Here is a 25,612-nt window from a genome sequence, read left to right as displayed (position 1 = left end):
CTTCTCATTGAAAGAGGAGCTGATGTGGATATCGCTGACGAGTTTGGACTCACGCCGCTTGCTCTGGCAGCTCGTGCAGGTCATTCGGCAATTCTTCCAATTCTGATAAAGAGCAGAGCTGATATGGAGCTTCAAGACGAAAAGGGCCTGACACCGGCGTATCTTGCAGCACAGCAGCGCCATCTATCCATACTTACAACGCTGATCAAAAACGGCGCCAATATTGAAGCGAGAGACCAAAAAGGTCGAACCCTTCTCGCATATGCAGCGAGCAAGAACGATGAGGAAATGGCACAGTTATTACTCGATCAGAAGGCTCGTATCGAGGCTTGGGACGACGAGAAACAAACACCATTGGCACTGGCTGAGCAACTAAAGCACACACCCATGATCAGGCTGCTCCTTAAACGCAAGGCCAATGCCAAATTCAGGGACAAGCTCGGACGCACGTCTCTTGGAAGAGCTGTGGAGAGAAGAAGCCTAGACACAGTGAAACTCTTGCTCGATCTTAAGGTCAATATCGAGTCTAAAGACAACTCCGGCTGCACCGCACTTGCTCTAGCCGCCGAGAGCGGCTACCTAACAATATCCAAGACTCTAATCGAAGGAGGAGCAAATGTTAATACCACAGACCACGATTCAGATACGCCCATCAATCTGGCGGCGAGCCGAGGTCACACATCTGTTGTTGAGCTGTTGTTGGAACATTCAGCCGACCTCGAGTTAGCCAACACACTTGATGGCTGGACCCCGCTGATGCAAGCTGTACACCACGGCAACGAAGAAATGGCAAAGTTGTTGCTGGAAAAGGGTGCGAAAGCTAATGCCAAAGATAACCATGGCCGTACTCCACTCTTCATCGCCATCGATAGCCATCGGTCTTCTCTGGTGCCTGCCCTATTGGATCATGGCGCTCGCACCGACGTCAAATATGATGGATTGAATCCCCTGTATCATGCCATCATGCGGAAGAACAAGGACTCCGTTCGGTTGCTTGTGGACAGAGGCGCGGATACATCCAAGCTGAAGAGACTGGTGCCGCCGTTGCAGTATGCAAAGGACCTCATCGTTCACGAGGAAACTGGCAGCAAGGATGGAGAGAATCAGGTTGCTGACTTGAAAAGCATTGTCAAGATTCTCCAGAAATTTGACCCTCTCAACTCTTCTGAAGAAGCAAAGAAAGGCAAGAACAGAAAACAGCCGAGAAGTATCAGGTCTACTCGACATCCGAGCTGAATGAAGCAGAACCTTTTGAACATGAAGAGAAAGTGAACAGCAACCGCAAACACAGTTTGATCACTAATTAGGTACTTGATGGTCAAGGTCAACTCGTAAGCGAGAACGACTCTCGAGGAATAAGGTTACTCGTGCTGTATAATGATTTTGCGCCCTGCACGTGTCAGAAGCCTTGACCATTCAATAATTACATGGAATATGTGAAGAAAGATTTCTATGAATTTAACAACCTCATTAAAAGTAGCTATGGAAAGTGTTGGTTTGATATTGAATGCTGTGCCTGAGGTGGCCAATGATGTAGCCCTCATTTGCAACAGGTGGGGCGGCAGTTTTTTGAGCTCAAGGTCCCCTGCCCAAATTTCTTGCGACAAGCTCCATCGCTGCTTTCAATCTTTCACCACCTCAATTGCCACCCCGCCAAAAGCGCAATCATGTTGACCGCAGGTGGTCTCAGAAATGCTTGCCCAAGCTGTAGAGCTCGTATTCTGAGCTTGGCAGGCCAACGCACTCCAGGGACAGTATTCCCAGGACGATCATTACCTTCGAGTTCTTCGAAGCTAGCTGCATCACGATCGGTGGTGCGACCCGCCGCCCGCAGACCCCTCACGACAACATCGCGGAGATTCCAGGACAGCGAGTCGAGCCGAAATGATGCGAAAGACCTCACACGTGCTGCCGATATCGAGACGACCGTTCGGGAGGCGAAGCAGAGATTTCGCGACACACTACCGAAGGGCTACCTGAGCGAAGAAGAATACAGGCTGTACGAGCGCTGGTATGGGCCGCCGCTGAGGGAGACCACGCCGGAGGATATTGGAATCGAGTACTTGAACGAGAAAACATCCGAGGCGGCAGTGCGAAAGGATGGATCTGCAGAACCTGCTCTCCTTCGACGGGGCGAGGGTGGCTCCTATGAGGAGGTGTCGTACGTGCGGAAAGGCAAACGAAAAACGCCTGATCAGATCTTCGAAGAAATTGTGGAGGACAACCTCGCCTCTGAGCTATCAACAGAAGTCGAACTTGCGCAAGAGCCTGCGCCCGATGCCGAGCCCGAACCCGAAGAGCGAGACAACTACATCAATGTTGTGGCAAGGAACAGGAGAGAATACGATGCGCTCATGAAGCTGCAGAAGGACTTTGAGGCCAGTGCCCGCGCATATGAGGAGTCGGAGAGGGCACAAGCCCAAGAGGAGGACGAACAAATACGAGACGAGGAACGAGAGATGGACGAGGATGAGGAGGACCTCGACGAGAGGGAGGACGGAATTCAAGACCAGAGCATCTCCAACCGTGCAAGCCGCTTGCATCCGTACTCGAGAGAGGGCCACTTCTCGACAAACCCGGCCACCGTCGCCATGCCCTACACTGGCTTTATATCACCAGTCAACACCATGCTCAGCCGTACTGATATCAAGCACGTGCAAGAGGCGGCGGAGAAGGCTTTCGGAGGTCCTGGCCTGCCCCATTCACCGGCGACACCTGCTTCCAAGATGAACCTGCCTCAGAACCCCATTGGCATGGCTGTCTGGCAGGCTAGGATGTCAGAGATCGACGCGGACGCGTTCATCTCTACGTTCTTGCCGCCTACCTACGCCTCTGCCATGGCCAGTTTGGTCGAAGTTCGCAAGCGCCTGGGCACGGATTGGATGCGCAAGCTATTCGAGAGGGGGGATGGCGAGGGCCCCCGCATCCTTGATGTTGGTGCCGGCGGTGCAGGTCTCCTGGCTTGGCAAGACATTATCCGCGCTGAGTGGGAGGCCATGCAGTCTCGTGGTGAAGTCTCTGGTCGAGGTCCTCCAGGCAAGCAGAGTGTGGTTATTGGAGCCGAAAAGCTGAGAGAACGCATTTCGAAGTTCCTGCAGAACACCAGCTTCCTGCCTCGCCTGCCGGACTACCTACACTCCGTCGACCAACAGGAGCAGCACATTGATGCCAACGAGACCCCGCAGCCTAGGAAGATGTTTGATGTCATCATCGCTTCCCACCTGCTTCTTCCTGTTAAGGAAGGCCACAGACGCAAGGCCATCTTGAACCAGATCTGGTCCCTGCTTAACCCCGAGGGTGGTGTTCTCATCGTTCTCGAGAAGGGCCAGCCTAGTGGTTTTGAAGCCGTTGCTGAAGTTCGCGACCGCCTTCTTCAGGAGTTCCTCATCCCTCCAGGAGGAGAAGAACTCAAGGCCGAAGAACAGGACCTCGACCCATCTTTCGAGAGAGTGAAGGAGCACGGCATGATCATCGCGCCCTGCACGAACCACAAGTCGTGCCCGATGTACCTTGTCCCTGGTAGGAGCAAGGGGCGCAAGGACTACTGCCACTTCACCCAGCGCTTCGTCCGCCCGCCCTTCCTCCAGAGGATCATGGGCGCAACGCACCGCAACCACGACGACGTGCAATTCAGCTACGTTGCTATCCAGCGAGGCACCACAGCCAAGTCAGGCCCTCTCGCCGGCGACAAGGCCACCACTCGCGCCTTGGAAGGCTACGAGGATGCCGAGGCCGCCCCCGACATGCTCTCCCTACCCCGCCAGATTCTCCCGCCCATTAAGCGTCGCGGACACGTCACCCTTGACGTCTGCACGCCCTCCGCGAAGATTGAGCGCTGGACCATCCCGAAGAGCTTCAGCAAGCAGGCGTACCACGATGCGCGCAAGGCGAAGTGGGGTGACCTGTGGGCCTTGGGCGCGAAGACTCGACTGCAGAGGAATGTGCGCATGGGCAGGCCGGAGGCCGAGGATGACGGCGGTGTTCGGGCGCAGCGGGCGAATGCTGCCGCTCGCAAGAAGAGGAATGTCGTTGAGGTCGGCATCAATGAGCACGGTGTGATTGGCGACCCCGACGCTATTGAAGCGCGCGCGCAGCCGCAGCAGAGGCGGAAGAGCAAGAGAGGAGCTGCTCTGCATGACCTCAAGAAGCAGCTGGCAGAGAAAGAGGATTAAAGAAATCACCAACAACTGTAACAATGACTGTGTATCATATGGGTGGGAAAGGCATCAAAATACTGTAACAACACCACGGATTATACTACATACTTAGGCACGGGGGGAATGAGGGCATCATGACTGCGCCAAGGAGCCGCCACTTATCACAGTTCAATACCACAACTCAACTGAATGACAACCCATCTTATCTTTTGCATCATTGGTCTTTTCATTGTGGCATGCAGAACACAGATTACCCCTCTACCCCTCCATGCGCAGAGGCCGTCGACCGGAGATGCTTGAAGAAGCCCGTGCCAGGGGGACGCATCTCCGGTGACGGCTCCGCGGGAGTCGGGGCGAAAGCCGCTGATTGGTCACGATGGAAGATGCCGATAAAGGCCGATAAGACACCGCAAGGGCCGGCTGTCGGGATGGTGTCATCGCCAGCGAATGAAAAATTAGCTGACCTTTTTTGCCCGGCGCATGATTGGGTTCCGCAATCGCAATTCGGGGTCTGGCGCTGGCGCTGCAAGGGCAAATGGCAGTCCATGGGCGATTTCTAATTTCTTGTTAGATATCTAATCACGGTGGCCAAGACGCCATTTTTGATTCTTTGACTCCTCGTCTTATGAGAGACTAACCTGATCACGGGCCTTTCCATCTTTTGACTTTTTGTCTTTCTAAAGTTTCACTTTGTGTTGCGCATGGTTGAGTACCTTACTTGAACTTCACCGATACACTCACCCACACGGGCGACAGGGGTTGTAAGACCTTCACCAACATCCTCTTCACCACCTCAGACAGACTCATAGGAGTCACACACAGCCAAAATGGTGACAACAACAACATCACTCCTCACAGCCCTCAACTGTAAAGGCAACACCCACCTCGTCATCGGCACAAACCCCCTCGCAGCAGCGCGCTGCACACAATCCATCAACGCCGGCGCCACCCCCATCCTCCTCGCCCCAGACACCTCAGACCTGCACTACAACCTGCAAAAGCGCATCGACGCAGGCGAGGTAACCTGGCATAAGAAGGCCTTCGAGGACACCGACCTGTTCACCCTGGGCCGGGACGAGGTCGACAACGTCGTCGACGCCGTCTTCCTGACCAGCGGCCCGCGCGACCCGCTCAGCGCGCACATCTCCGCGCTGTGCAGGCGCAACCGCATCCCCGTAAACGTGGTCGACGCGCCGCAGCTGTGCACGTTTTCGTTGCTGAGCACGCACACCGACGGCCCGCTACAGATTGGCGTCACGACGAATGGGAGGGGGTGTAAACTGGCCAGCAGGATCAGGAGGGAAGTCGCCGCGGCGTTGCCCACGGATCTGGGGGCGGCGTGCGCGAGGCTTGGGGATGTGAGGAGGAGGATCCAGAACGAGGATAGTCTGCCGGATGAGGTTGACGATTCGGTGGACCAGTCGGCGAGCTTCAACAAGCTTGTCACGGATGCGGATCTGGAAGCGGCGAAGAGCAGGCGGATGAGGTGGTTGAGTCAGGTTTGCGAGTACTGGCCGCTTAAGAGGCTGGCTGCTATCACGGACGAGGAGGCGGAGAGCGTGTTGAAGTCGTACTCTGCTGCGCTGCCTGAGACGGCGGGGAAGCCGCCTGCTGCTGGGCTTGGAACAGGGGCAAGCAAGCCGCCACAGCAGGGCAGGATTATTCTTGCAGGAAGCGGTCCTGGACACCCTGATTTGCTCACGAGAGCGACGCATAAGGCTATTCAGACGGCGGATCTCATTTTGGCGGATAAGCTTGTGCCTGCTGGAGTGCTCGATCTGATTCCCAGGCGGACACCAGTACAGATCGCGAGAAAGTTCCCTGGGAATGCGGACCAGGCGCAGGAGGAGTTGCATGAGCTTGCTCTGGCTGGTGCGAAGGAGGGCAAGACCGTATTGAGGTTGAAGCAAGGCGATCCATTCATCTACGGACGTGGTGGAGAGGAGGTTGCGTATTTCAGAGAGCATGGCTTCGGCGACCGTGTCACGGTTCTGCCTGGTATCACTTCGTCGCTCAGCGCGCCGCTATTTGCCGGCATCCCCCCTACACAACGCGACGTTGCGGATCAGGTTCTGGTGTGCACTGGTACAGGAAAGAAGGGCAAGCCGCCAGCGCCGCCTGAGTTCATCGCCAGCAGGACGGTCGTGTTCCTCATGGCTCTGCACAGGATTGTTGGCCTGGTGAGGGAGTTGACTTGCCACCTTGAGACGGAGGAGCAGGTCGAAGGCGAGGAGAAGCCAAGGAGGATATTGTGGCCGAAGAACACACCCTGCGCGGTCATCGAGAGGGCGAGTTGTCCCGATCAGAGGGTGATTCGGACAACGCTGGAGTACGTTGCTGAGGCTATTGAGTCTGAGGGTAGCAGGCCACCTGGGCTGCTTGTTGTTGGCAGGGCGTGTGAGGCGTTGTATGAAAAGGAGAAGGGGCGAGCATGGGCGGTCGAGGATGGGTTTAAGGGGTTCGAATTTGAGGAGCTACCCGGGTTGTCATGAGAGCTATTTCTTCGGAGTTCTGTGGTACGGGTAGAAGGTGACTTAGACGGAAAGGCAACTTTGCATAGCTAGGTGTAGGAAGATTTGATACATTCGTCTGCTCAACCAGGCCTATTCACCAATACGTGCGTAAATGATACCCCATGCCTCTAGAGGCATGTTATTATTCAGACACATGCCTTTGACTATGATCATTAGCAATGGATGGATGGTGCCATCATGTCTACGATCTATTCCCAAAAGCCTCTTCATACGCATCCATGAACCCCAATCCAAATCCATCATCCGAGCAAAATCGCACTTGTACTAACTTTGAGTTTCATTTCTCTCGGCCGACTAACTACAGAGGTTTTGGGCAACAACCGTCATCGAAATCCCTAAGCCAAAGTTAGCAAAACCAAATTGCGAAAAGGGAGGTTCATGAACACTCTATGCTTACCAAGAAATGCCCCCAAAAGGGTATGGCATATCGTGCTTCGAGCCCACGGCTTGTGTCGCAGAATGAGCCGCGGTTCTGGACAGACTTTCTTATTGTATCGATTCATCTGGCCATCCAAAAGCTCAAGCAGACGATCTTTGTTGTGAAAGTTGCACTTCTTCACGACATCCCGCGGGCTGAGATTCGAGAAATATCGGCTGTTTTTCTTAGCATACCCATTGATGTCAAAGAAATGCTGTCCAATGTTTTTCTGGCCGGCCCGAAGTAAAATACGCCCCATGTACTCTGTATCTGCATCTTCGAATGAAAAGGTGAAATCGAGATTTGCTTCGTGAAGAAGTAAAGCCTCGAGGACATCACCTATCCATTCCACATTCTTTATACCCCGAATGTGGCTCACGAGGCCTTCTAGAAAGAATGTTTCTAAAATTGTGAAACTCCCACGCTGCTCGCAGCATTCGAATTTACAACCCAAACGCCCGCAAGCGATGAAATCCATGGCCGAATCAGGGATGATCAAGCCTCGTTCCAGCCCAATCTGCACCATACAAAGGCAGATGTGAGCCAGTTGATCACCAGGCTCTGCAAGTGTGTCATAACTCCTGGGCGCCAAGTGGGCTACAGTGCAGGATATAAGCAGTTGTGCCTGCGACTTCAATTTGTCAGTCATGGGTGTGTGACGTAACCACCATATGGAAAACTCTGAGTAGCCTCTGTGACTGAGCCAAAACACTGGCGATCGCATGTCGCCATAAGAACATCCTTCCAACCATCTTGTGTAAGGATCAATCGCGCACCGAAAGGGTCGTTTTCCAACTCTTATGACAGAAGTGGCAGGAAACCACGGAGACTCCTGAGAGAACAGCATCTCGAGACTGTTCAAAAACACCCACGGCTCTCTGTCCAGCTGTCCGGCTTCCCTCATGGCCATTACCTGGCGTAGCCAATTGTATTGGCGTGGGCAGCTTGGCATGTTCAATCCATATGCTCTCTGAGAAAGACAAACCATTTGAGAAAGAGCCTCCTTTGTATCAAGTACTGAAAGACATATGTTCAACCTTGCTTGAATTTCGGGCTGCATCAGAAATTCTTGGACTGAGCGATGAGAGAACTGGACTCGTCGAAATTCGCTGCACTTACCCACAGTCTCTATCAATCCTCTGCAGCACCTGACCAGTCTGCGTTCGCATACCAAGATTTCATCCGTTGTCTTTTTGGCGTAGATTGGGCTTGGCCTGTGTTGTAAGAAGAAATCCGGACGTGGATCCTTTTCGTACTGTCCGAGGAACACAAAGTCTAAAACAGAGAGAGGGAGGTCCCAGTGGCTTGCTTCAAGCATTAGCAAAAGAATTTTGTAGGCTCCTGGCCTATCTTGACGTGGCAGCGCTTCGATGACATGCATGAAGAGAGATTCAAGCTCGTCTAGTAACGAATCTATTCGCTGAATCAAGTCTTTATGACAATGACCGTCACTTAGTTTCTCAGAAACGTCATTTGTAACGATTACAGTCCAGAGAAAAACACCCTGTGCCTTTTCCACGATCGCTAGAACTAGATAGTCCAGTTTTCTGAAGGTGTACATAGGGTCTGGAAAATGAATTTTTCTTCGGGCAAATGAGAACATATCTTGCTTTGTCACTTCGTGGAGACGAATTCTGGATTTGCTTTCAAATTCGTCCATAAACTGATAGTACTCACGGCTGGAGACACAAAACTTGACGTTGCCGCCGCTCGCCTGTACCCACGATTTGAGGGTACGAGACAAGTCTCTGAAGGTGAAGTCTGGCGTTTCTTGAAGCTCATCTAAAGCATCAATGAAGAAGCAAAACCGATGAGAGAAGCTCTGTTTGCTGGACTCCGCGATCAGCCTCTCCAATGCCTCGATGCACTCCTGATCAGTCAATGTCAACGCTTTTCCTGTCTGCCAGGGCGAATCAATCGCCTCTTTCCAACGTGGTTGAAAGGCTAGAGATACAAGCCCTGGAGACGCTTGAAATACGTCAATCAGTAACGCTCGGCTCAGCCCAGCCAACGACTTTTGCAGGCGCGTGCCGGAACTCCAAAAAAAGAATTTGCCAGTTACCAACCTCCTGTCTCCTATGATTTTCAATTTGTCAGTGTTCTGGTCAACCATCTTAAGTGCGTCCCGTACCTGCCCATCCGGAGAGATGGTGTTTGTTGATCTTAGACAGTGTACAAAGCTGTTTTAGCAGCGTCGACTTTCCGGCTCCAAGTTTCGCGGAGATGTGGAAAATTCCCTCCCCAGATGAAAGCCAATCCGCAAACAACTTCCGATATCGCCGACGATCTAGGTCTTCAGCTTCTGAACCTAGTCTTATGAAAATATCTGGATACATGTAGTCGATGTCGTTATTAAAAGGATCTGCATGAACTTCTTCCCACATCCATTCGAATAACTGCGAGTGGGAACTATATCGAATCATGTCGAAACGTTCATGCATGCCGTCGAACGAAAGCCCTCTCAAGAAGGATTCAATTGCGACTTGGCGAGTGACAGCTTCGGGAACTTTGATCAATCGGCTGACTTGATCTTGAACCTCTCTGCTCAGAGACGTGACCTGGACACCTTGGCGCAAACTCTCAACGTAGTTCTCGATCTGCTTCAACTTGCCGGCATCTTCTCCAGTGGCCTCCAAAAGACTCTTGAGCGCCACTACTATTTTCGTGCTGGAATAGAACCGTCAGCCTCCAATCCAAGAAATCTTAGCAGCGAACGGGAAACTTTACCTAAGTCTTTGGTTGAGCTGAGCTTCAACCTGGCGTCTACATAACTCGAGTCTCTTCTCCAACATCTCCTTATCTGTTGTGCGCCAGAGATTCTTCGCGGCAGACTTCAGAGACTGCCACTTGGAAGACCGGTTTGCGGGCTTGATTCTCTCAAGAACATCCAAAAGGTCGGGAGCGAGCTTCTGGCACTCTGTCGCCAGAGCACAAAGTTCCTTGTCGTCGCCAATGAGATCGGGGGAATCGGGAGCGAGGAGGTTGGAATAGTGCTGCTTCAGCTGTGTTGCATACTTCTCCAAGTTAACATTGTCGTTCAGTCCACCGGACTCGGAGTCGTGGATTTCTTTGGCGATTTTCAGGACTTTGCCGGCGATTTCGATGAAGGGGACGATGTTTGCGACTAGACCAAGGGCTGTGAGAGGATCCATTGTGCCAAACAATGGTGATGGTGATGGTAATATTCGGGCCTCTCAAACGATCTGCTAGTAAGTATATCTACGAATACAATCATGTAGCTCTGTAGTGACTTTGCTGCTTTATACTGATTTGCAGAAGCAAGGAACGGGATGCGTCAGTCCTCAGGAATGATGACCGTTTCATCATGTGGCCTTCGAGTCTTTCATACGCCGGTACCGTCTTTGATATAATAGCACCGAGTGTCAAATTGGCTTTGAAGACTTCTGGTCGTTTTATTTGCCTGGTGAGTACTTGGCCTGAAACAGCCCGGAAGGAGAATTCCAATGGTTGACCCAAACGGCTGACCCAAACGTCCAGTCCAAACACCGGAATAAAGGCTTGACGCAAAACTGAATATGGGGATGAAAGCTAGGTGTGGGAAGAAATGATTCGTTCTTCTGATTCATCAAGCTCGTCCAAAAAAGCAAATGGGAAAAGGTGTCCCACACCTGCGTCTGGAAAGAGCGCTGTTACTCAAAGGGTACGGTTATGCATGGGAGCATGGCCATAAGCACCTCGCTATCATGTCTACAATCTGTATCACTGCCCATTAACGAGCGATCTCGATATAAATACACAAATCTCTCAAAGGCCTTGTTGATCATGTCGTGTTCCGGTCATATCTCAGCTTCAGACTAGTAGTACTTCGTGAAGTCGCACCTCTTTCGTAACAGAGATACCTCGCTTGGAGATGCGCCTTCTCAGTGCGATATCTTGTATATTCAGTGAGCTAGACCCGGCTGTAGATTTGATTTGTGGATGGTGCCGGTCGCTGTTATTAGCATTGGAATCGAGGCGGGCGTTGGAACAGGGCACACTTGAAGTCACAACTTTTCCTTGCTAACGACACCGTCGCTATGATTCTAGGTTCTATCAATTGCCATGCTCCTTGCTCCTCCATTGCTATGCCGTAAAGACCTCAACCACCATAACAATCTTCTAATTGCCCTCCGAGCAACTGCTTCGTAAAGCTATATGTGCCCGAGCTCTTTAGTCGCACTATGAAAGTTAATATGGCGTTCATTCATCACGGCAAGCGAGTGGTCACTTACGCAGTAAACGGACTGTGGGTTTAGTTTGTCAGCAATCAAGTGAGTGAACGCGAAATGGCATGTAGGGAACTTACACCGCCAGTGCAGTCCTGCGAGGCATCTTCCCGGTCTCTAATGCTCTGCGGGGAGAAGCATGCTCCTCGGAACGTCGGGAAATCTGCTGACTGAGTGTTCTTGCACTTCGGGAATACTTAGCAACATGTTTTCAGGTAGAGCAACTGCTACTCACGCAATACGAGTTGGCTCCCTTTCCCTAGACGCGAAGTTCTGTCAGTGGTGATCGTAGTGCAGAGCAGGTGAGATTCAGATACACACCTCACATGTAAGTGCAGCGTCGAGACCTTGACCACCGTTACAGTATTTCTGGAGGGCATTTACGGCCAAAGCCTGAGCCAGCAGAGCGGTGATGAAAGAAGCCTTCATGATTATCAACTGAGGAAGAGTAGATTGTAAAATAGCTAGTGAATTGGATGATGCAACCTGTGTGATTTGAAGCATCTCACGGGAGAAAATGCGTATTTATGTTAGTATCAATCCAAGGCTGACAAAAGCCCAGTAACAGAGTCATGTGCAGTGTCATCTAACATACTTTCTCTTGATTCAGCACCCGTGTCTCAGGCAGGGGCGAAGTGGAGTGGATTGAGCTAGCCCGAGGGGATCAGACAATGTTGGAACCCACTACTCATGAACTGTACGATTGATCTCAGCCATATTTTATGAGGCAGATGTTCATCCCGTCGGCTGTTCATCAAAATATCGTCTGAAGTAAGTTCTTATCGTTCTTGGCTTCCGGATATTCCAGGCTTGCAAACCTCAAAAGTCGTTATCATACGATATTAGGGACCCTTTTCTAGACCGACTTTGAACAACCCCACACGTCAGCCCGGACCCCACGATCCGCAACAGTGCAACTCTATGTGGTACCCATGCTCTGCCCCAGTCGTTATGCGAAAGCGAAGACAGCTCGGGCGGACGTGCGGACATAACGAGAAATAGGCCTGGTCTAAATTCTTAACGCCAGGTCGCTGCTTTGATAAGCTCTGTGAAGAATACCTACGCAGTAGGTGTTGTTTTCGAAATCTCATAGAAGCTAGGGATGTTTCATACTTGCACTTGCTCGCAATAACACAGACAGAAATCTGTCTATAACAAGTGACGATCGTCTCAAACATGGTACCTTAAGAATTTCAACACGTTGCGTCCGTGCTTTTTTTTTTATCAAACGTACTAGTACATATCACTAACATTGCCTACGTTGGAAACCGTCCAATGGTCGGTTTGAATTGGCCTTGAAAGAGAAAGCTGGCACAGCTGACATGGGCGTATGCACTGGTGGCCATTTCTAATGCCTAGCACAAAGCACATCCTGGCCTAAGATCGATAACCAGCTGATCGACGAAGTTTCGTCCAAACATCACAATAACATGAAGGAGATTAATGATTGTTCAGATATCACGACGAGATGCTACTTTTTCCATGACCTTCGAATTGATTCAGACGCCCGCCATTGTAGGCAGCCCATGATCGCTGTTTAAGTCTTGGTGACCAGGCGTGTACTTCGAGCTGGTACCGCGTAGTGCTGCATATGTTAGATCTGATTAAAGCTTGAAATATCTACTCGCACATTAAAACTCGATTGTTAAGAAAGATGTAAGGGATGGTGATGAATTGCCGATCCTACTGCTCCCATGGTGAGTTCTCCTCGCTATGGGCGTCGACGACGGTGAATGATGCATCGCGGCAAACCCAACTACTTCCGTCATAGCAACGAACTTGCTGATAGTCTGTTCTTTCCTCTTTATCCGAAGCATGTTCAGCCCAACTTGAATCTAGCAACTCAAGGTTCGGTATAGGCTGGTCTATCTGCGTGGTCAACAATGCCAAGCGAACATTTTGCCTGTCCGCCATCTCGCAGAATCTATCGAGATCTTCAATGCTCGAACAGTCGCAGAGAAGTACATATCGCAAATGCGGCAGAATCTCGCTCTTGAAATTGATGATGTCGCTAAGTAACTTCTCGTCTGGTTGCCCAATGGTGGACGTTTGCCCAAGGTGATCCTGGTCACTGTCATGCTGATGAGCGCGCTCCCTAACGCCTTCTAACATGAGCACTTCCAGATTTGGCGCGAGAACATGCTTCAACATCGGGCGCAAGTTTGTGCTCCCAAGGTAATTCACGAAGAGGGCTTGAGGGTCGACCAGAAGCTGCTTCATAGCTGTGAACTCTTCGAAAAGCATCGGGCCCCTGAAATCATAGTGCGAAAGAGACGATCTCCAAGATAGCTCAAGAGTCTCGAGAGTTTCTTTGCATCCCGATAGTAGAGAAACAAAAGAGCTCCTGCAGAATGATAGATGACGGTGATGGCGAAATCGGAAGCTCTGAAGCGACGAGGCTCGTAACAAGAACTTCCCAAGACTTGCGATGTGGATGTGGCAGTCGTCAATTTCCATGTGCCTGAGAGCCTCCATAGGAAAGGGCTCAGCGGGATGTTTTCTGAATGCTGAGAGGTCCAAGTGTGCGAGTTTCAGGCGGGCAAGAGTTGGTTGGCTGAAGTAGACGGAGTCTTGTGCGTGGATCTTGTACAGAGACGCCGTCTCTTCGACCTCGTTTGACTGGACTGCATCCACGTGCCTGCAAGCATCGAGGATAGCAAACTTGACTGATAATTTTCGAGTTAGCCTGATATTTGTGGAAGAGGTTGATGTGTTGACGTGCAGCTACTGAGTTTTGGTTTCAAACGTATGCCGGCGTTGAGTTCTTCTCTTCTCTCCGTGTCGGCAGTCTTGACAGTTCCACAAGCATGCTCGACGTTGATGGCTTCGAGGTTTGGTAGCTCAAGGCTAAGTAGCTCTCGAAAGCCGCTCTCATCCATCTCGTCGATATTCAGAACACTGATGAGCTGGCAAATGTCTGGGAGCCGTCTAAGTAGGTTAACAAGCCCGGCCAAGTCGCAACAAGTTTGCCGTTTGGTCCACACCTTGCGGTAGAACACGGGTGTAACCAGGCTGTAGATTGCTTTGTTGCTCTCCATCAGCTGTTTGAGGTGCCGTGTTTCAAGGTGTGAGATGATCATCGTGAAGAGCTCCGATGGGACATTCAGAAAGCCCATGGAGGAACAGAAGGCTGGATTAAGGCCCATGGTTCTGACCACTAAAGTTGACTCAAATGGCGCGATGGAGGTCAGCACATTCGAACAATCTGCTGATAAGCACTCCTCACAATTGCTAGACTATCCAAAACAAAGCCGAAGCTTGCGGTCTGGTTTCGTTCGACGTCGGTGGTGGGATTATGTAATTAGCAGCTGAGACCTTGTTTGCTTCTTTCTTTCCCAATCTGGCCCCTTGCATTGTCACGAGGCCCGATCCTATTGGTGATTACTTGTATTAGATAGTCTACGCAAACGACCCCTATTGATTGTTGATCTAGTAGCGAGGACCTTGCACAAACATCCGGTTCCTCAGGCTCCTCTTCTTCCTCATGGGGTTCGCAGGCTGCTTCCAGATGGGCTGGTCAGGGTCATATCCAACCAAGCAGTTCACAGTCTCGGCGCCCTCTCCAGCATCATTAATCTCGCTACCAACCGGGTTGCGCCACTGGCCACTGAGCTTGATGTACCCGTCCAGCGCAGCCGTCATGGCCTTGCCGAGCTCAAGAGCCTTTGACGCGCGGCTGTGGGAGTAGTACGTCAGCAGCGAGCTCGCCGTCTCACGGTCCCCGCTCTCGATGAGCAGCTTCGCGCTCGTCTCGACCCAGTCAATATCGCTGCGGCTCTGGTTCTCGAAGCCCGTGAGCATCTGCGTGACGATGGGGTGGAAGGTGTCGGGCTGCGAGCACATGTAGTACAACACGCGCTTGAAGATGCGGCCGGCGAACTCGCTCGCCTCCTGCAGTTGGTAGTCCGTGTTCAGGAAGCTGCCGGACGCGCCGGTGGTGAGGTAGCGGTGCTCGCCGAACTCGGAGGGGATGCTGCTGACGCCGAGCCACCACGGCACGAAGGGCGCGGCGACGGAGCCGGTGGGGGCGTTCCAGATGCGCAGCAGGTCGCGGTCGATGCCGTCCTTGAGGGAGACGATCTGCCCGTAGCCGGCCTCGTCGTCGGAGATGCGCTTGTCACGGACGCGCTCCATCAGCTTCTCCTCGGTGACGGGGGCCATCTCGAGGGTGGCGTTTTCGAGCGCGGCCTGGGACATGAACTTGAAGCCGCCGTCGCGGGCGGTCATGTTCTCGCCCTTCTCGCCATAGGCGTTGAAGATGTTGAACGGCTCGCCGCTGCTGGCGTTCCACCACCCCTGCTCGACGGCGAAGGAGACGATGTTGTCGGAGCCCATGTAGTCAGAGCTGTTGGCGAAGTCCGTGGGGAAGTCCTCGATGTAGCCGGGGTACAGCACGCGGACCTCGTCGGTCTTGAGGCGCTCGGCGGCCCAGAGCTTCTGGCCGCCGGCCATCTCCCAGACAACCCAGCCCTCGTCCTTGTCGGCGATGAGATGAGTGTTGCCGCCGTAGGTCGCCTCGCCGTACTGGTTCATGAGCTCGCCGATGATCTCGACGCCCTCGCGCGCGGTCCTGGCGCGCTCCATGACGATGCGCGCGAGGTCGCTGTACTGGATGCCGTGCTGCGGCGTCGGGGTCATGTTGACCAGCTCGTCACGGTTCTGGGCCCAGACGTCGCGGACGGTGACGCCGTTCTCGTTGAGGCCGCCGTTGGTGAGCGGCGCCGGGAAGCCCTCGAAGTCGGAGTACTCCATCGACAGGTAGCGGTAGGTGTGGCTGACCTGGGGGATGGTGAAGAGCTCGCCCGGGATGCTGGCCTTGTCCGTGACGCCGACGGTGATTGTGGCGTTGGAGGCGTGGTCGCGGGCGGGAAACAGCTGGAGCCAGTGGGAGGAGACCTCCTCGCCCGTTCCGCCGACCATGACGCTGCCGTCGGCGGTGAGGTCCTTGCCGACGTAGAAGGCGTAGCTTGCGAAGGCCGGCCCGGCGAGGGCGGCCATCAGCACGGCAGAGGTTTGGAACATCATCTTGCCCGCTGGTGAGAACGGAGATGGCCCTTGGCTGAGGGAGAGAGGGTTGAACGGGAGAAAGAAGAGACTTTCCACCCCGCGACGGCTCAAGAGAGAAAAGAGAAAATGCGAGGCGGGGCCTCAATTCCCCTCTTTGGTATTCATTGCCGGCCGGGACTGAATGATGTCAAAAGGAAGCGCCGACGTGACTCTCGGGTTGTTGTACCCCACACCGAAATTTCCGGTATCGCTAGCGGTGAAGATAAACGGTGCCAAGGGCCGTAATAAACACTGCTAATTCACGTCGATAAGTGCGTGGAAGACAGGGATGATCTTGTTTCTCGTAAGATGACCCCAACGGCGCCCTTGTCTCTGGGGAAACAATTCCCGCAATTCCCATTTGAGTAAGCGACTAAAGTTTCCCGATTGGAACTCCGCGTGGTTCGGCGTCTCTCCGATCGAACACGACTTGACCGCGGAAAGGGGCCATGAACGAACGGGCACCAGTGCCTCACAACGGTTCTGATTGAGAAATGTATTTATCTCATCGGATGCCTCTGCTATGCACCTTAAAGTGAAGCTTCGAGTTTGAGAAACACATCAGTCTGCTTTTACCGCATTATCATAACAATATCGATAACTTGCCTTGTAGCACTTACCTAAGAATGAGAATCCTGAGTCGAATGAAGGGCGGTTTGTTGGGATGAATGTGAGGGATCGCAGACGTAAGCAATGAGGGTTACAGAGGCCGTCCCGGAGACTTGCCATGGATCTTCCTCCCCAGATCCACTTCCAACGTCGCCAGAACATCAGAAACGACGGAGGTGAAGAAGATCTGGGTATCTCGGGTTAGGAGGTTTATGAGGATAAACGTAAATTAAAGCCTGTCAGCTGGGTATCATGCCGGTTCTATTCAGACATCCATCGGCTTCTCTTCCTCCCACCAACGCCTGCGCATCGTCTTTCCAGTCGCTCCTGATAAGATCTCGCTTTTTCTGAGGCATCGTCGGCGACATTTCGATATTGAGCCCCCTCTCATGACGCCCTCATGTCTCTCTACACTCGCATCGAGAAGTCCTGTATCCATACCGCCACGATACCTCCCTCACCTCGACTTCACCGTAACCTCCAAACAGCTGACCCTCCTCACCCTGCTCTCACCTCCAAATCCATCGTCATCCTCTTCGACAACGACATCGTCCACCGTGCCCACCGTCCTCGTCCTGATCTCAACAACACAATCCCCTTGCTCCTCAAACCACGCCGCCACGCTGAGGACCTTCTCCACCGCCTTGCCCGTACCCAGTACAACCGCCTCGCCCTCCGCCTTGGTGCCCCCGTCGCGATGAAGCAGATCCACCCGCTGCGGCAGCGACATGCCTTTGGTGGAGGGGACGTTGCCCTTGAGCGCCCTGTCGAGCTGTTTCCTGACGCGGGAGACGACGGCCATGAAGGGCGTCGATGAGGAGACGTAGATGAGTCGGGACTTGGAGGATATGGGCTGCTGGCTGCGCGGGAGGGCGCGCTTCTGGATCTTGCTGCCTAGGGTGATGTTAGCTGAGATCGGCGATGAGACGGGGGAGGGTGAAACAGGGAGACAGGAAATGGTGAAAGGAGGGATGGTGCAAGTACCTTGAGGCAGACGAGGAAGCTTGTCTATTGACACATCTTTCTTTGATGAGGAGTCGCTTTTGCCAGGTTGGCTCTTGGGGTGAGTCGGCGCCATTGTAGGCAGAAGTGAGTCTAGGTGAGCTTCGGCAGGAAGCCTGTTGCTAGTTTCTGTCTTTTCCCCCCCTTCCGATGTAGTGACCAGAAGCTTGGTATGGTTCGAGTGTATGACAAGGGGAATTTTGAGAGTGGTGCTTCTTGATAATGATTTGTTCTGAACAAGTCAGTTGTATTAGTTGAAGATAGAAGCTGTGGTCAAGATGAAAATGCATGTCAACGAGTGCCTCACTCGCCGCCAGGAACGCAAAAAGTGCAAAAAGTGGGTCCACATGCACCCGCACCGGCGCAGCATCTGCAGCTCCAGCAGGCCCCTGCTCGAGCCCACTAGCGCGCGTCACCCCACTGACCCCAGACCTCCCACGATGACGAACTCCAATGCGAAGCTCCAACATCCAACCATGAGCTAAAACACCAGACACCTCAATTCGTCACGCCCGCCGCGGCTCCTTCGCAACCTCCAACCTTGCTGCCTACAAGCACCTCGATCAAACCACATATCCTCCTCGATTCGACATCAGGCAGTTATGTCCATAGCAATCTGGCCTCCCGTGGCCCCTGACCAGCTCGCCCTCAAAACGGAGGAAACCCTCGTACGTCCTTCCTGCTTCCCAAGTTCAAGCTCAGTCGCGAGCACGTTTCCGCATAGATTTCCAAACAAAAATGCTGATCAGGATCAACCCAAAGAAGCGCGAGCTAGAATGGATCGTCAACGAAACCCACACAATCCTCAGCGACATCCGCCACGGCCTGCAAGACTGCTACGCCCTCCTCGCGCCAATCGACCCGGGCAGCACCCTCGTCATGTCCACGCAGCGTAACGAGCGCGTCAAAGGCACAGTAACCCGCGTCGGCACAAGGATAGTAAAAGGCGTACGTCTCCCGTCCATCCCTCCAACCCCCCCTCCCCCCTCAACTGACAACCAACCCTCTCCAGGCCGTCAACCTCCAGCTCAAAACCCTCCCATCCCAAACCATCGCCCTCGACCCCTCGCACCCAATCCACATCGCCGCTCTCGAGACGATCCACACCCACCTCACCGAATGCATCGACCTCCTCTCCCTCACCTCCACCCCGCAACCCTCCTCGAACCCCTCCCAGCTCGCCGCCCAACTGCGCATCCTCCACGCCTCTCTGACCGAGTCCTCCGCCCTCCTCCGCGGCCCGCCCCTCAACGCCTCCGACCCCGCCTGGCAGTCGGACTCCTGCCCGCCCGTCCACTTCGCCCCGCCCCTCGGGCCCAACATCTCCGTCCACTTCTCCCTGCAGGAGTCGTCCCTCGTGCTCTGGCTGCGCGCCCTCGAGCCCGTGGACGCGCCGCCGAGCTTCGGCACAAAGCTCGGCCTGGCGCTCGGCACCGTCAGGAGGCTGGAGCACGACGAGATGGACCGCCCGTTTCGGTTCGCGTATAGTAGCGTCACGGACGGCGGGGAGAAGCACAAACACGGCGGGGCGCATCCGAGGAGCGGGCAGAGCAGTGTCAGCGGGCTGGGTACGCCGTCGAGTAACGGGGAGCCGAATGAGGTCTACGTGAGGGAGAAGGTGAGGGTTGAGAGCTTGCCTGATCCAAATCTGATGAGTTTGTCGGCCAAGCTGGTCGCGTTGGGGCATACTTTGGCGGGCGCGAGGAGGAATCTTGCTGCAGTAATGGGAGAGGAGGTCGACGAGTGAGCGTTGTACACTAAATTAAGCATTGCATTGGTGGATCAAAACGGCAAACTGGCCTCGGTCACAGCATTTGAGGTTATACCCTGGCGTTTAGGAACGGATGCATTTACTCAGGCTACAATTTTCAATTCCTATGTTTATGTGCTGGGTTTACCAGAATTCTGTACACTTATAAGCCCTTGGCAACCCCTGGTAATCCATGCAAACCAAAACCGATGGCCCTGGCCGAGCTTTGGTAACGGGTATGCCTCCATGCGCTTACTACCAGCGCGTGAAGTAAAGTCCAATGGAAGTAATCCCTTGGTACTAATCGTACGTGCATCGACGAGTTAACGATGGTGTGATAATTCGACATGTGCGACGTCGGGTTCCGATAGCAGGCAAGAAAACACGACAGACACCATGTCTGATGCCGTCTTACGCAGTAGGCGACCAAGGCATGGGAACAAGGATCCGTGACTTCATCGTCTGAATAAGAGGAACAGTCTTGTGAACGGTCTCGCTCCAACCCTCAACGCTCCAGCTCTTCTCACGACGGATCTTGCGCTCCTCCAGGTTGGCAAATTGCCAGAGGTGGTGCACTGTGTTGAGATCTCCGATCTGCACGAACCAAGCGCCGACGCCCTCCATGACCTCACGTCTGGCCTTCAGGCCCCGTCTCCAGTGGGTCTCCCACTCAAGCAGGTTACCGGGGTGCAGAGTGTAGGATCGCAGCTCAAAAACGCCGCCAAGCTGGCGGGGAGGCGTCGTGGGCCAGAAGGAGAACTCCTGCATAAGGGATGTCTTCTTCGAGGTGATCAAGCTCTTGAGCTTCTTGTCGAACGCGGCGAACTCGGGGTGGGAACCAATGTTGTGGATCGACTCGTGGTAACCCTGGTATCTCTGGTACTCCCAAATATGGACTGTTTAAGCTAATATTAGCAGCTGTTTCGGTCGTGCCTGAGCTCCTTGAAAGTGACATACCAAAAGTGTTGCAGTCGCCAACCTCAGTCCTCCAGCTTCCCACCAGATGGACCTTGTTCTCCGGCATGGAGGCCATGCGCGGGTACCAGTTTCCTACGAGCTCGGTGTACTCGTCGACCTTGTCAGGCTTGACCTCGTGGAAAACGATCGAGTGAACGTATTTGCCTCGGGCAAGGACTTGACTAAAGCTAGCCTCGAGCTGCGCATCGAGCTCGCGACCTTCCTTGGTACCGTAGATGAGGTTGGTCAAGGGCCCGGCCTTCCGCGGAGGCTCCTGGGTGGCCTCGGCCTTCTGTCCTGAAGTAGCAATCACAGATGAGATGCCGTCCTTAGCGGACTCAGAGGCGGAGGGGGGAGGAGAGGACTGATACGCACTTGCTTCCCGTTGCTTCTGCTGCTCGACCAACTGCTCTCGGAACTGCTTCGATTTCTCGTTGAAGGAGGCGACGCTTTGAGGGGCGGCGCTGACGTCGGCCATGGAGGGCACCTTCAGCTGCTGGCTCGTGGTAGAGAATGCTCGCAGCGCGGAACGCGGGGTCACCGCGCCGGCAGCTCGCACCAATGGACGGCTCAGCATTGCGAAAGGTGTTGGAGGAAGAGAGGTAGGTGTAGATGAGAGGGTGGGATTGGTGGTTGGTGATGACGAGGTGACCTAGAGGTGTCTTGTCTGCTGCGAGAGGTATGTCGTCCGTCGGGTCCGACAAAGAATGGACAAACAAGCTCTTTGTTTGCAGGTAACAAGCCTCTGGCACGGGAATGTGGAAGGAGGAAAGGAAAACGATATTCGATACGTCTCGATCGGCAAGAAGCAGGAAGCACCCGAGAGCAGGGGTTTATTGGTACTGGATCACGGAACGGGAAGCAAGTCGGCGTGCAGCGGCGGCGGCGACGGGCGGAAGGTGGTGGTGGCCTGGTCTCTGGTAGCAGAACAGCGGTATGGTGGTAGTAGCTGGTGGTAAGGTACGGATAGATAGCTGGGGAGAGGAGGTGCTTGCTTGTTTGTGGTCAAGGTGGTGGTCGAGACCGTGCTTGCGTCTTGGGGAAGCGGCAGAATGGTAGACTAGGCAAATGGGACGAATGTAATTGGACGAGTACGGGCTGATGGTCGGCCTACAACCGTGCGACCTGAGTGTCTTTGAACGTGCTTCCCCCGCACTTTTGAGGGAGGGAGGGAGGAGAGAGGAGAGAGCGCAACGCAATGCAGAGACAGCTTCAGGTAGGTGTGGCAGGCGTCTGTTTGGTGGTGGTGGTGTGTGTGAGTGTAGTGTGAGGTAGTGTAGTGTGGCAGGAAGGACAAGACGTGGGAGAAATGTGACACAAGGGAGGAGGACGTTTTGGCTGCTTGCTCTTTGCCTGCTCGGCTACGACGTGCCCTTTAGTTCCTACTGCTTGCCTGCAACTCTTTACCGGCTGTGTACTGGTGTTTCTCCTCTCTTCCTCCACGCTGCTGCGACGCTATTCGTCCTGATCAAGCACCACCGTCCACGCCAGCACGCCAATCCATGCTTAGCAAGGGCCCCGAACCTGGGGAAAGCTGACGCCCGCCTCCCACCTCACTTGCAACTGACAGCGACGGCGCGGAGCAGCGGGCGTGGGAGCTGAGCTCCTGGGCAGTTCCAGGCACGGTACGTATCCCGGCCAAATGCGTCCAGATGCGGAGAAGGGTCGAATGATGTCACATGGTCCTTGTCAGCAGGGGTGTTCGGGGCCAGAAGGGGCGACGGACAATTGTTTCAGCGATACCCGCACAAGGGTTCATGTGGGGGAAACGGGACACCTCCCGAGGTGATGGCCGGTAGCAATCAGCTGACTCTGGTGGCATCGCCTTCTCGGGTAGATTCAACGGCTAGATTGAGGTGCTAAGAAAAGCAAATCACAGGCCAGAAACATGAGATTTTGATACTGGGGCAGAGGGGCGTGTGAGAAGTCCATCTTGGAAGAAACAAGCGGCGGACAATCGTTCCGGCGTTGCGCCGATGTTACCCGCTTCTGTGAGGGTGATACGATTGCTTGCGGCTCTCGTACGAATGGCCCATATCTTTTGTCTTTTCAGTACGACTACATACACTGTGTGAGTACTCATACGTTTGAGTTCTTTGCAAAGCATTGAGTTCTTTAAGCAGGTGTTGATGGGTCCATCGATTGAGGCACTACGCAGCCGTTGAGAATTGAAGCTTGGCTCGAAGGAATACATCACGTGACACATCATGCGTATCGATAAATTCCCAATGGACATAATTCTTGGTACTGACATGGAAGTTGTGTTAAAAGATGGAGCTACCCGCTACAGAAAGTCCACTGATTGACGTGGGCAAGAATGGACCAGTATGTTATCGCCATTACGTGACTGTGATCAAAGAATGAAGCCGCGATGCACGAAACAGCTGCCTCCACAAGTTGTCGCTGCATGGCACGTGCGCAGCTACCTTACCTAAGCGCTCAACTGGCAGCATGCTGCCTCAGGCCACAATCGCCGCATCTCGGCAACGGGTCCAACCGCCGAAAGCTCAATCGGAGGAAAAAGGCTCGTTCTGAGTAGCTTCACGTTGAACCCGAAGTCATCAACCGCCCCTCCAAAACCTCGCTCAATTCCACCCTCCCGGCCACTCAAACCCCATCACAAACCGACAAGATGTCTTGGCTCGGAGCTCGCGCCCTCAAGAAGTACCCCACGCCCGTCCGTAAGTCACCAGCGTCTGCACCCCCCCATTGGTGATCGCGAAATGCTAAACATCCCTTGTAGTTAAGCCGATGGCGCCCTTCTTCGCTGCCGGTAGGTCCCAACATCCCTTCCGCGATTGATCCCCCATCCGACGAGACTCGATACGAAGTGGATGCGATGGAGATTTGGGGAGGGGCAATGCGCGCGAGAGAGAAAGCAGCAGGGACTGATGTGTGCGACAACAGGTCTGGTCATCGCCTACGGCATCAACTCCGCCCAGAACGCCATGATGAAGTGTACGTCGCAGCTCCGTTTCCCACGACGAATCCGTACTGACATGGAGGAACGCAGCCGACGAGTGGAAGAACGACGCCCGCAACCCCCTCGCCAAGAACAAGCACTAAACGGTTTCTCTCGACATGGGACAAGTTTTCCGGGCTATGGCATAGAAGCATTCGGGGGAGGGATCATACAGACAAGACCCGCCAGACGCGTACTTTACGGACGCTGTACCATAGACTGACGGCTCGGGAGTCAATTGAGCTGTTGTACTAATCCTATTTGATCCTTTGTCCAAGTGATTGGTGCTTCGCGGGGATGTTTGGCTCGGTGATATCGGGCATCGGCCGGATTCAATTGGGTGCGAGAATTGAAGCGCACTAGAGGACCGCCGAGAAGACGAGCGCTGTTAAGCGACCGTGAGGCCGGGGCATGTCCGATTGATCCGTTCGGCATGCAGGAGGAGGCTCCGGGCAACGGACATCGTCGAGGGGCCCGGACGGCCGGAGCGGATATCACGTGATGTCATCTGACTCACCCCGGCGAGCCTGCATCCCATCCCAGATGGCCATGAGCTGCAGTTTTCCTCTTGGCATTGGCAACAAGTTCACATTCAATGTGCCATGTTTTATTCGCAGTAATAGACTGTTTGTCTGAGTATTCCATCAGATAACTTATCTCACGCCGTTCGGCATGTTTCGGCGTAGAGTCATGTGGTGGATTTGTCAGAACCCACCTTCTCACCTCACAAACTTGACTTCACCAACACATTTCTCAGCCTGCTCATAGATGTTCTCATGAGGCTCCCGCTTCAACTTCGCATTAATAGTAGACTTGTTTCTCATAGACTCAACCTCTCACCCGCCTCAGCCTTCCAGCAGCCGTTCCTATTCGCCCACACTTTCACCTGCAAAATGTCCACCACAACAAACCCCCCGCCAAACGGCGCCGCAAAGAAGCCCAATGGAAAGAAAGAGATCAAGATCCTCATGCTTCACGGTAAGATATGTACCCGCTTCCCTACACCTCCCTCGTCAACCTCTCAAACCACATTTATCAACCCTGTCTCAAACCACTCAACCTACCCCGCCATCACCCTCTCAACCACCCTTCACTAACACACCCAGGATACACCCAATCCGGTCCCCTCTTCCGCTCAAAGACCCGCGCCCTCGAGAAACTAATCCTCAAATCCCTCGCCCCCTTCAACCTCGCCACCGCCCTCATCTATCCCACCGGGCCCACGAAGCTCTCCCCGCGCGACATCCCGGGCTACGAGCCCCCCGCCGACGGCGAGGAGGAGGTCGAGCTCGACGCCTGGGCCTGGTGGCGCAAGGACGAGGCCTCGGGCACCTACCGCTACCTCGACGCCGGCGTGCGCGCCGTCGCCGCCGCGATCCGCGAGGCGGGCGGCAACGTCGACGGCGTCGTCGGCTTCAGCCAGGGCGCCGCCTTCGCGGGCCTGCTGACCGCCATGTTGGAGACGCCGCACCGCGACGTCCCCGAGGAGATGCGGCCCTGGGTGCAGGAACTGCGGGAGGCCAACGGCGGGAAGCCATTCAAGTTTGCGGTGATGTACTGTGGCTTCTTTGCGCCGCCTCCGGAGTTGCAGTGGGCGTATGAGCCGAAGATCAAGACGCCCACGCTGCACTTCCTGGGAAGCTTGGATACCGTTGTTGAGGAGTCGAGGAGTCAGGGGTTGGTGGAGAGGTGCGAGGAGCCTATGGTTGTGGTCCATCCCGGCGGACATTACGTGCCCATCTCCAAGGAGTGGGCTATGCCGCTGATTGGGTTTATCAAGAAGATTGCGGACGAGGAGGCGGCGAAGAGCAAGGTCTGATGGGCATTAGAAACGCACGAAGACATGATAGATCACGTTATAGACATAGACGCAAAGCTTCATCAAAGCATAGACCGAAACCGTTTTACGCGTCCCAGTCTTGTTCATTGCCTGCCTCTAGTGTTCTACAAT

General features: G+C 53.9%; 9 protein-coding genes across 9 annotated transcripts; 5 read left to right on the top strand and 4 right to left on the bottom strand.

Moving 5' to 3' along the window:
- Positions 1-123: 123 nt before the first annotated feature.
- Positions 124-4,172, top strand: COL26b_003291 (uncharacterized protein; the record flags this gene model as incomplete). The annotated part of the gene is made up of 3 exons (XM_053176190.1): positions 124-1,214; positions 1,308-1,331; positions 1,835-4,172. 3 exons carry the CDS (start codon positions 124-126, stop codon positions 4,170-4,172), a joined length of 3,453 nt encoding a protein of 1,150 aa, XP_053039811.1.
- Positions 4,173-4,984: 812 nt separating this feature from the next.
- Positions 4,985-6,649, top strand: COL26b_003290 (uncharacterized protein; the record flags this gene model as incomplete). The annotated part of the gene is made up of 1 exon (XM_053176189.1): positions 4,985-6,649. The coding sequence occupies one exon, from the start codon at positions 4,985-4,987 to the stop codon at positions 6,647-6,649; it is 1,665 nt and encodes a 554-aa protein (XP_053039810.1).
- A 2,747-nt stretch (positions 6,650-9,396) lies between these two features.
- On the bottom strand, positions 9,397-10,261 carry COL26b_003289 (uncharacterized protein; the record flags this gene model as incomplete). Its single annotated transcript, XM_053176188.1, has 3 exons — positions 9,397-9,417; positions 9,635-9,776; positions 9,837-10,261. The coding sequence occupies 3 exons, from the start codon at positions 10,259-10,261 to the stop codon at positions 9,397-9,399; spliced, it is 588 nt and encodes a 195-aa protein (XP_053039809.1).
- A 4,503-nt stretch (positions 10,262-14,764) lies between these two features.
- Positions 14,765-16,360, bottom strand: COL26b_003288 (uncharacterized protein; the record flags this gene model as incomplete). The annotated part of the gene is made up of 1 exon (XM_053176187.1): positions 14,765-16,360. One exon carries the CDS (start codon positions 16,358-16,360, stop codon positions 14,765-14,767), a length of 1,596 nt encoding a protein of 531 aa, XP_053039808.1.
- A 1,087-nt stretch (positions 16,361-17,447) lies between these two features.
- Positions 17,448-18,068, bottom strand: COL26b_003287 (uncharacterized protein; the record flags this gene model as incomplete). The annotated part of the gene is made up of 2 exons (XM_053176186.1): positions 17,448-17,884; positions 17,975-18,068. The coding sequence occupies 2 exons, from the start codon at positions 18,066-18,068 to the stop codon at positions 17,448-17,450; spliced, it is 531 nt and encodes a 176-aa protein (XP_053039807.1).
- A 662-nt stretch (positions 18,069-18,730) lies between these two features.
- COL26b_003286 (uncharacterized protein) lies at positions 18,731-19,739 on the top strand (the record flags this gene model as incomplete). The annotated part of the gene is made up of 2 exons (XM_053176185.1): positions 18,731-18,940; positions 19,005-19,739. 2 exons carry the CDS (start codon positions 18,731-18,733, stop codon positions 19,737-19,739), a joined length of 945 nt encoding a protein of 314 aa, XP_053039806.1.
- A 414-nt stretch (positions 19,740-20,153) lies between these two features.
- Positions 20,154-21,276, bottom strand: COL26b_003285 (uncharacterized protein; the record flags this gene model as incomplete). Its single annotated transcript, XM_053176184.1, has 2 exons — positions 20,154-20,638; positions 20,700-21,276. The coding sequence occupies 2 exons, from the start codon at positions 21,274-21,276 to the stop codon at positions 20,154-20,156; spliced, it is 1,062 nt and encodes a 353-aa protein (XP_053039805.1).
- A 2,055-nt stretch (positions 21,277-23,331) lies between these two features.
- On the top strand, positions 23,332-23,765 carry COL26b_003284 (uncharacterized protein; the record flags this gene model as incomplete). The annotated part of the gene is made up of 4 exons (XM_053176183.1): positions 23,332-23,380; positions 23,443-23,472; positions 23,607-23,657; positions 23,713-23,765. The coding sequence occupies 4 exons, from the start codon at positions 23,332-23,334 to the stop codon at positions 23,763-23,765; spliced, it is 183 nt and encodes a 60-aa protein (XP_053039804.1).
- A 789-nt stretch (positions 23,766-24,554) lies between these two features.
- Positions 24,555-25,480, top strand: COL26b_003283 (uncharacterized protein; the record flags this gene model as incomplete). Its single annotated transcript, XM_053176182.1, has 2 exons — positions 24,555-24,639; positions 24,768-25,480. 2 exons carry the CDS (start codon positions 24,555-24,557, stop codon positions 25,478-25,480), a joined length of 798 nt encoding a protein of 265 aa, XP_053039803.1.
- Positions 25,481-25,612: the final 132 nt, after the last annotated feature.

The sequence above is a fragment of the Colletotrichum chrysophilum genome (genome assembly GCF_026319265.1).
Source record: "Colletotrichum chrysophilum strain AFK26 chromosome Unknown scaffold_18, whole genome shotgun sequence".
Taxonomy (NCBI): Eukaryota; Fungi; Ascomycota; class Sordariomycetes; order Glomerellales; family Glomerellaceae; genus Colletotrichum; species Colletotrichum chrysophilum.
This window is presented reverse-complemented; position numbering and strand designations above follow the sequence as displayed.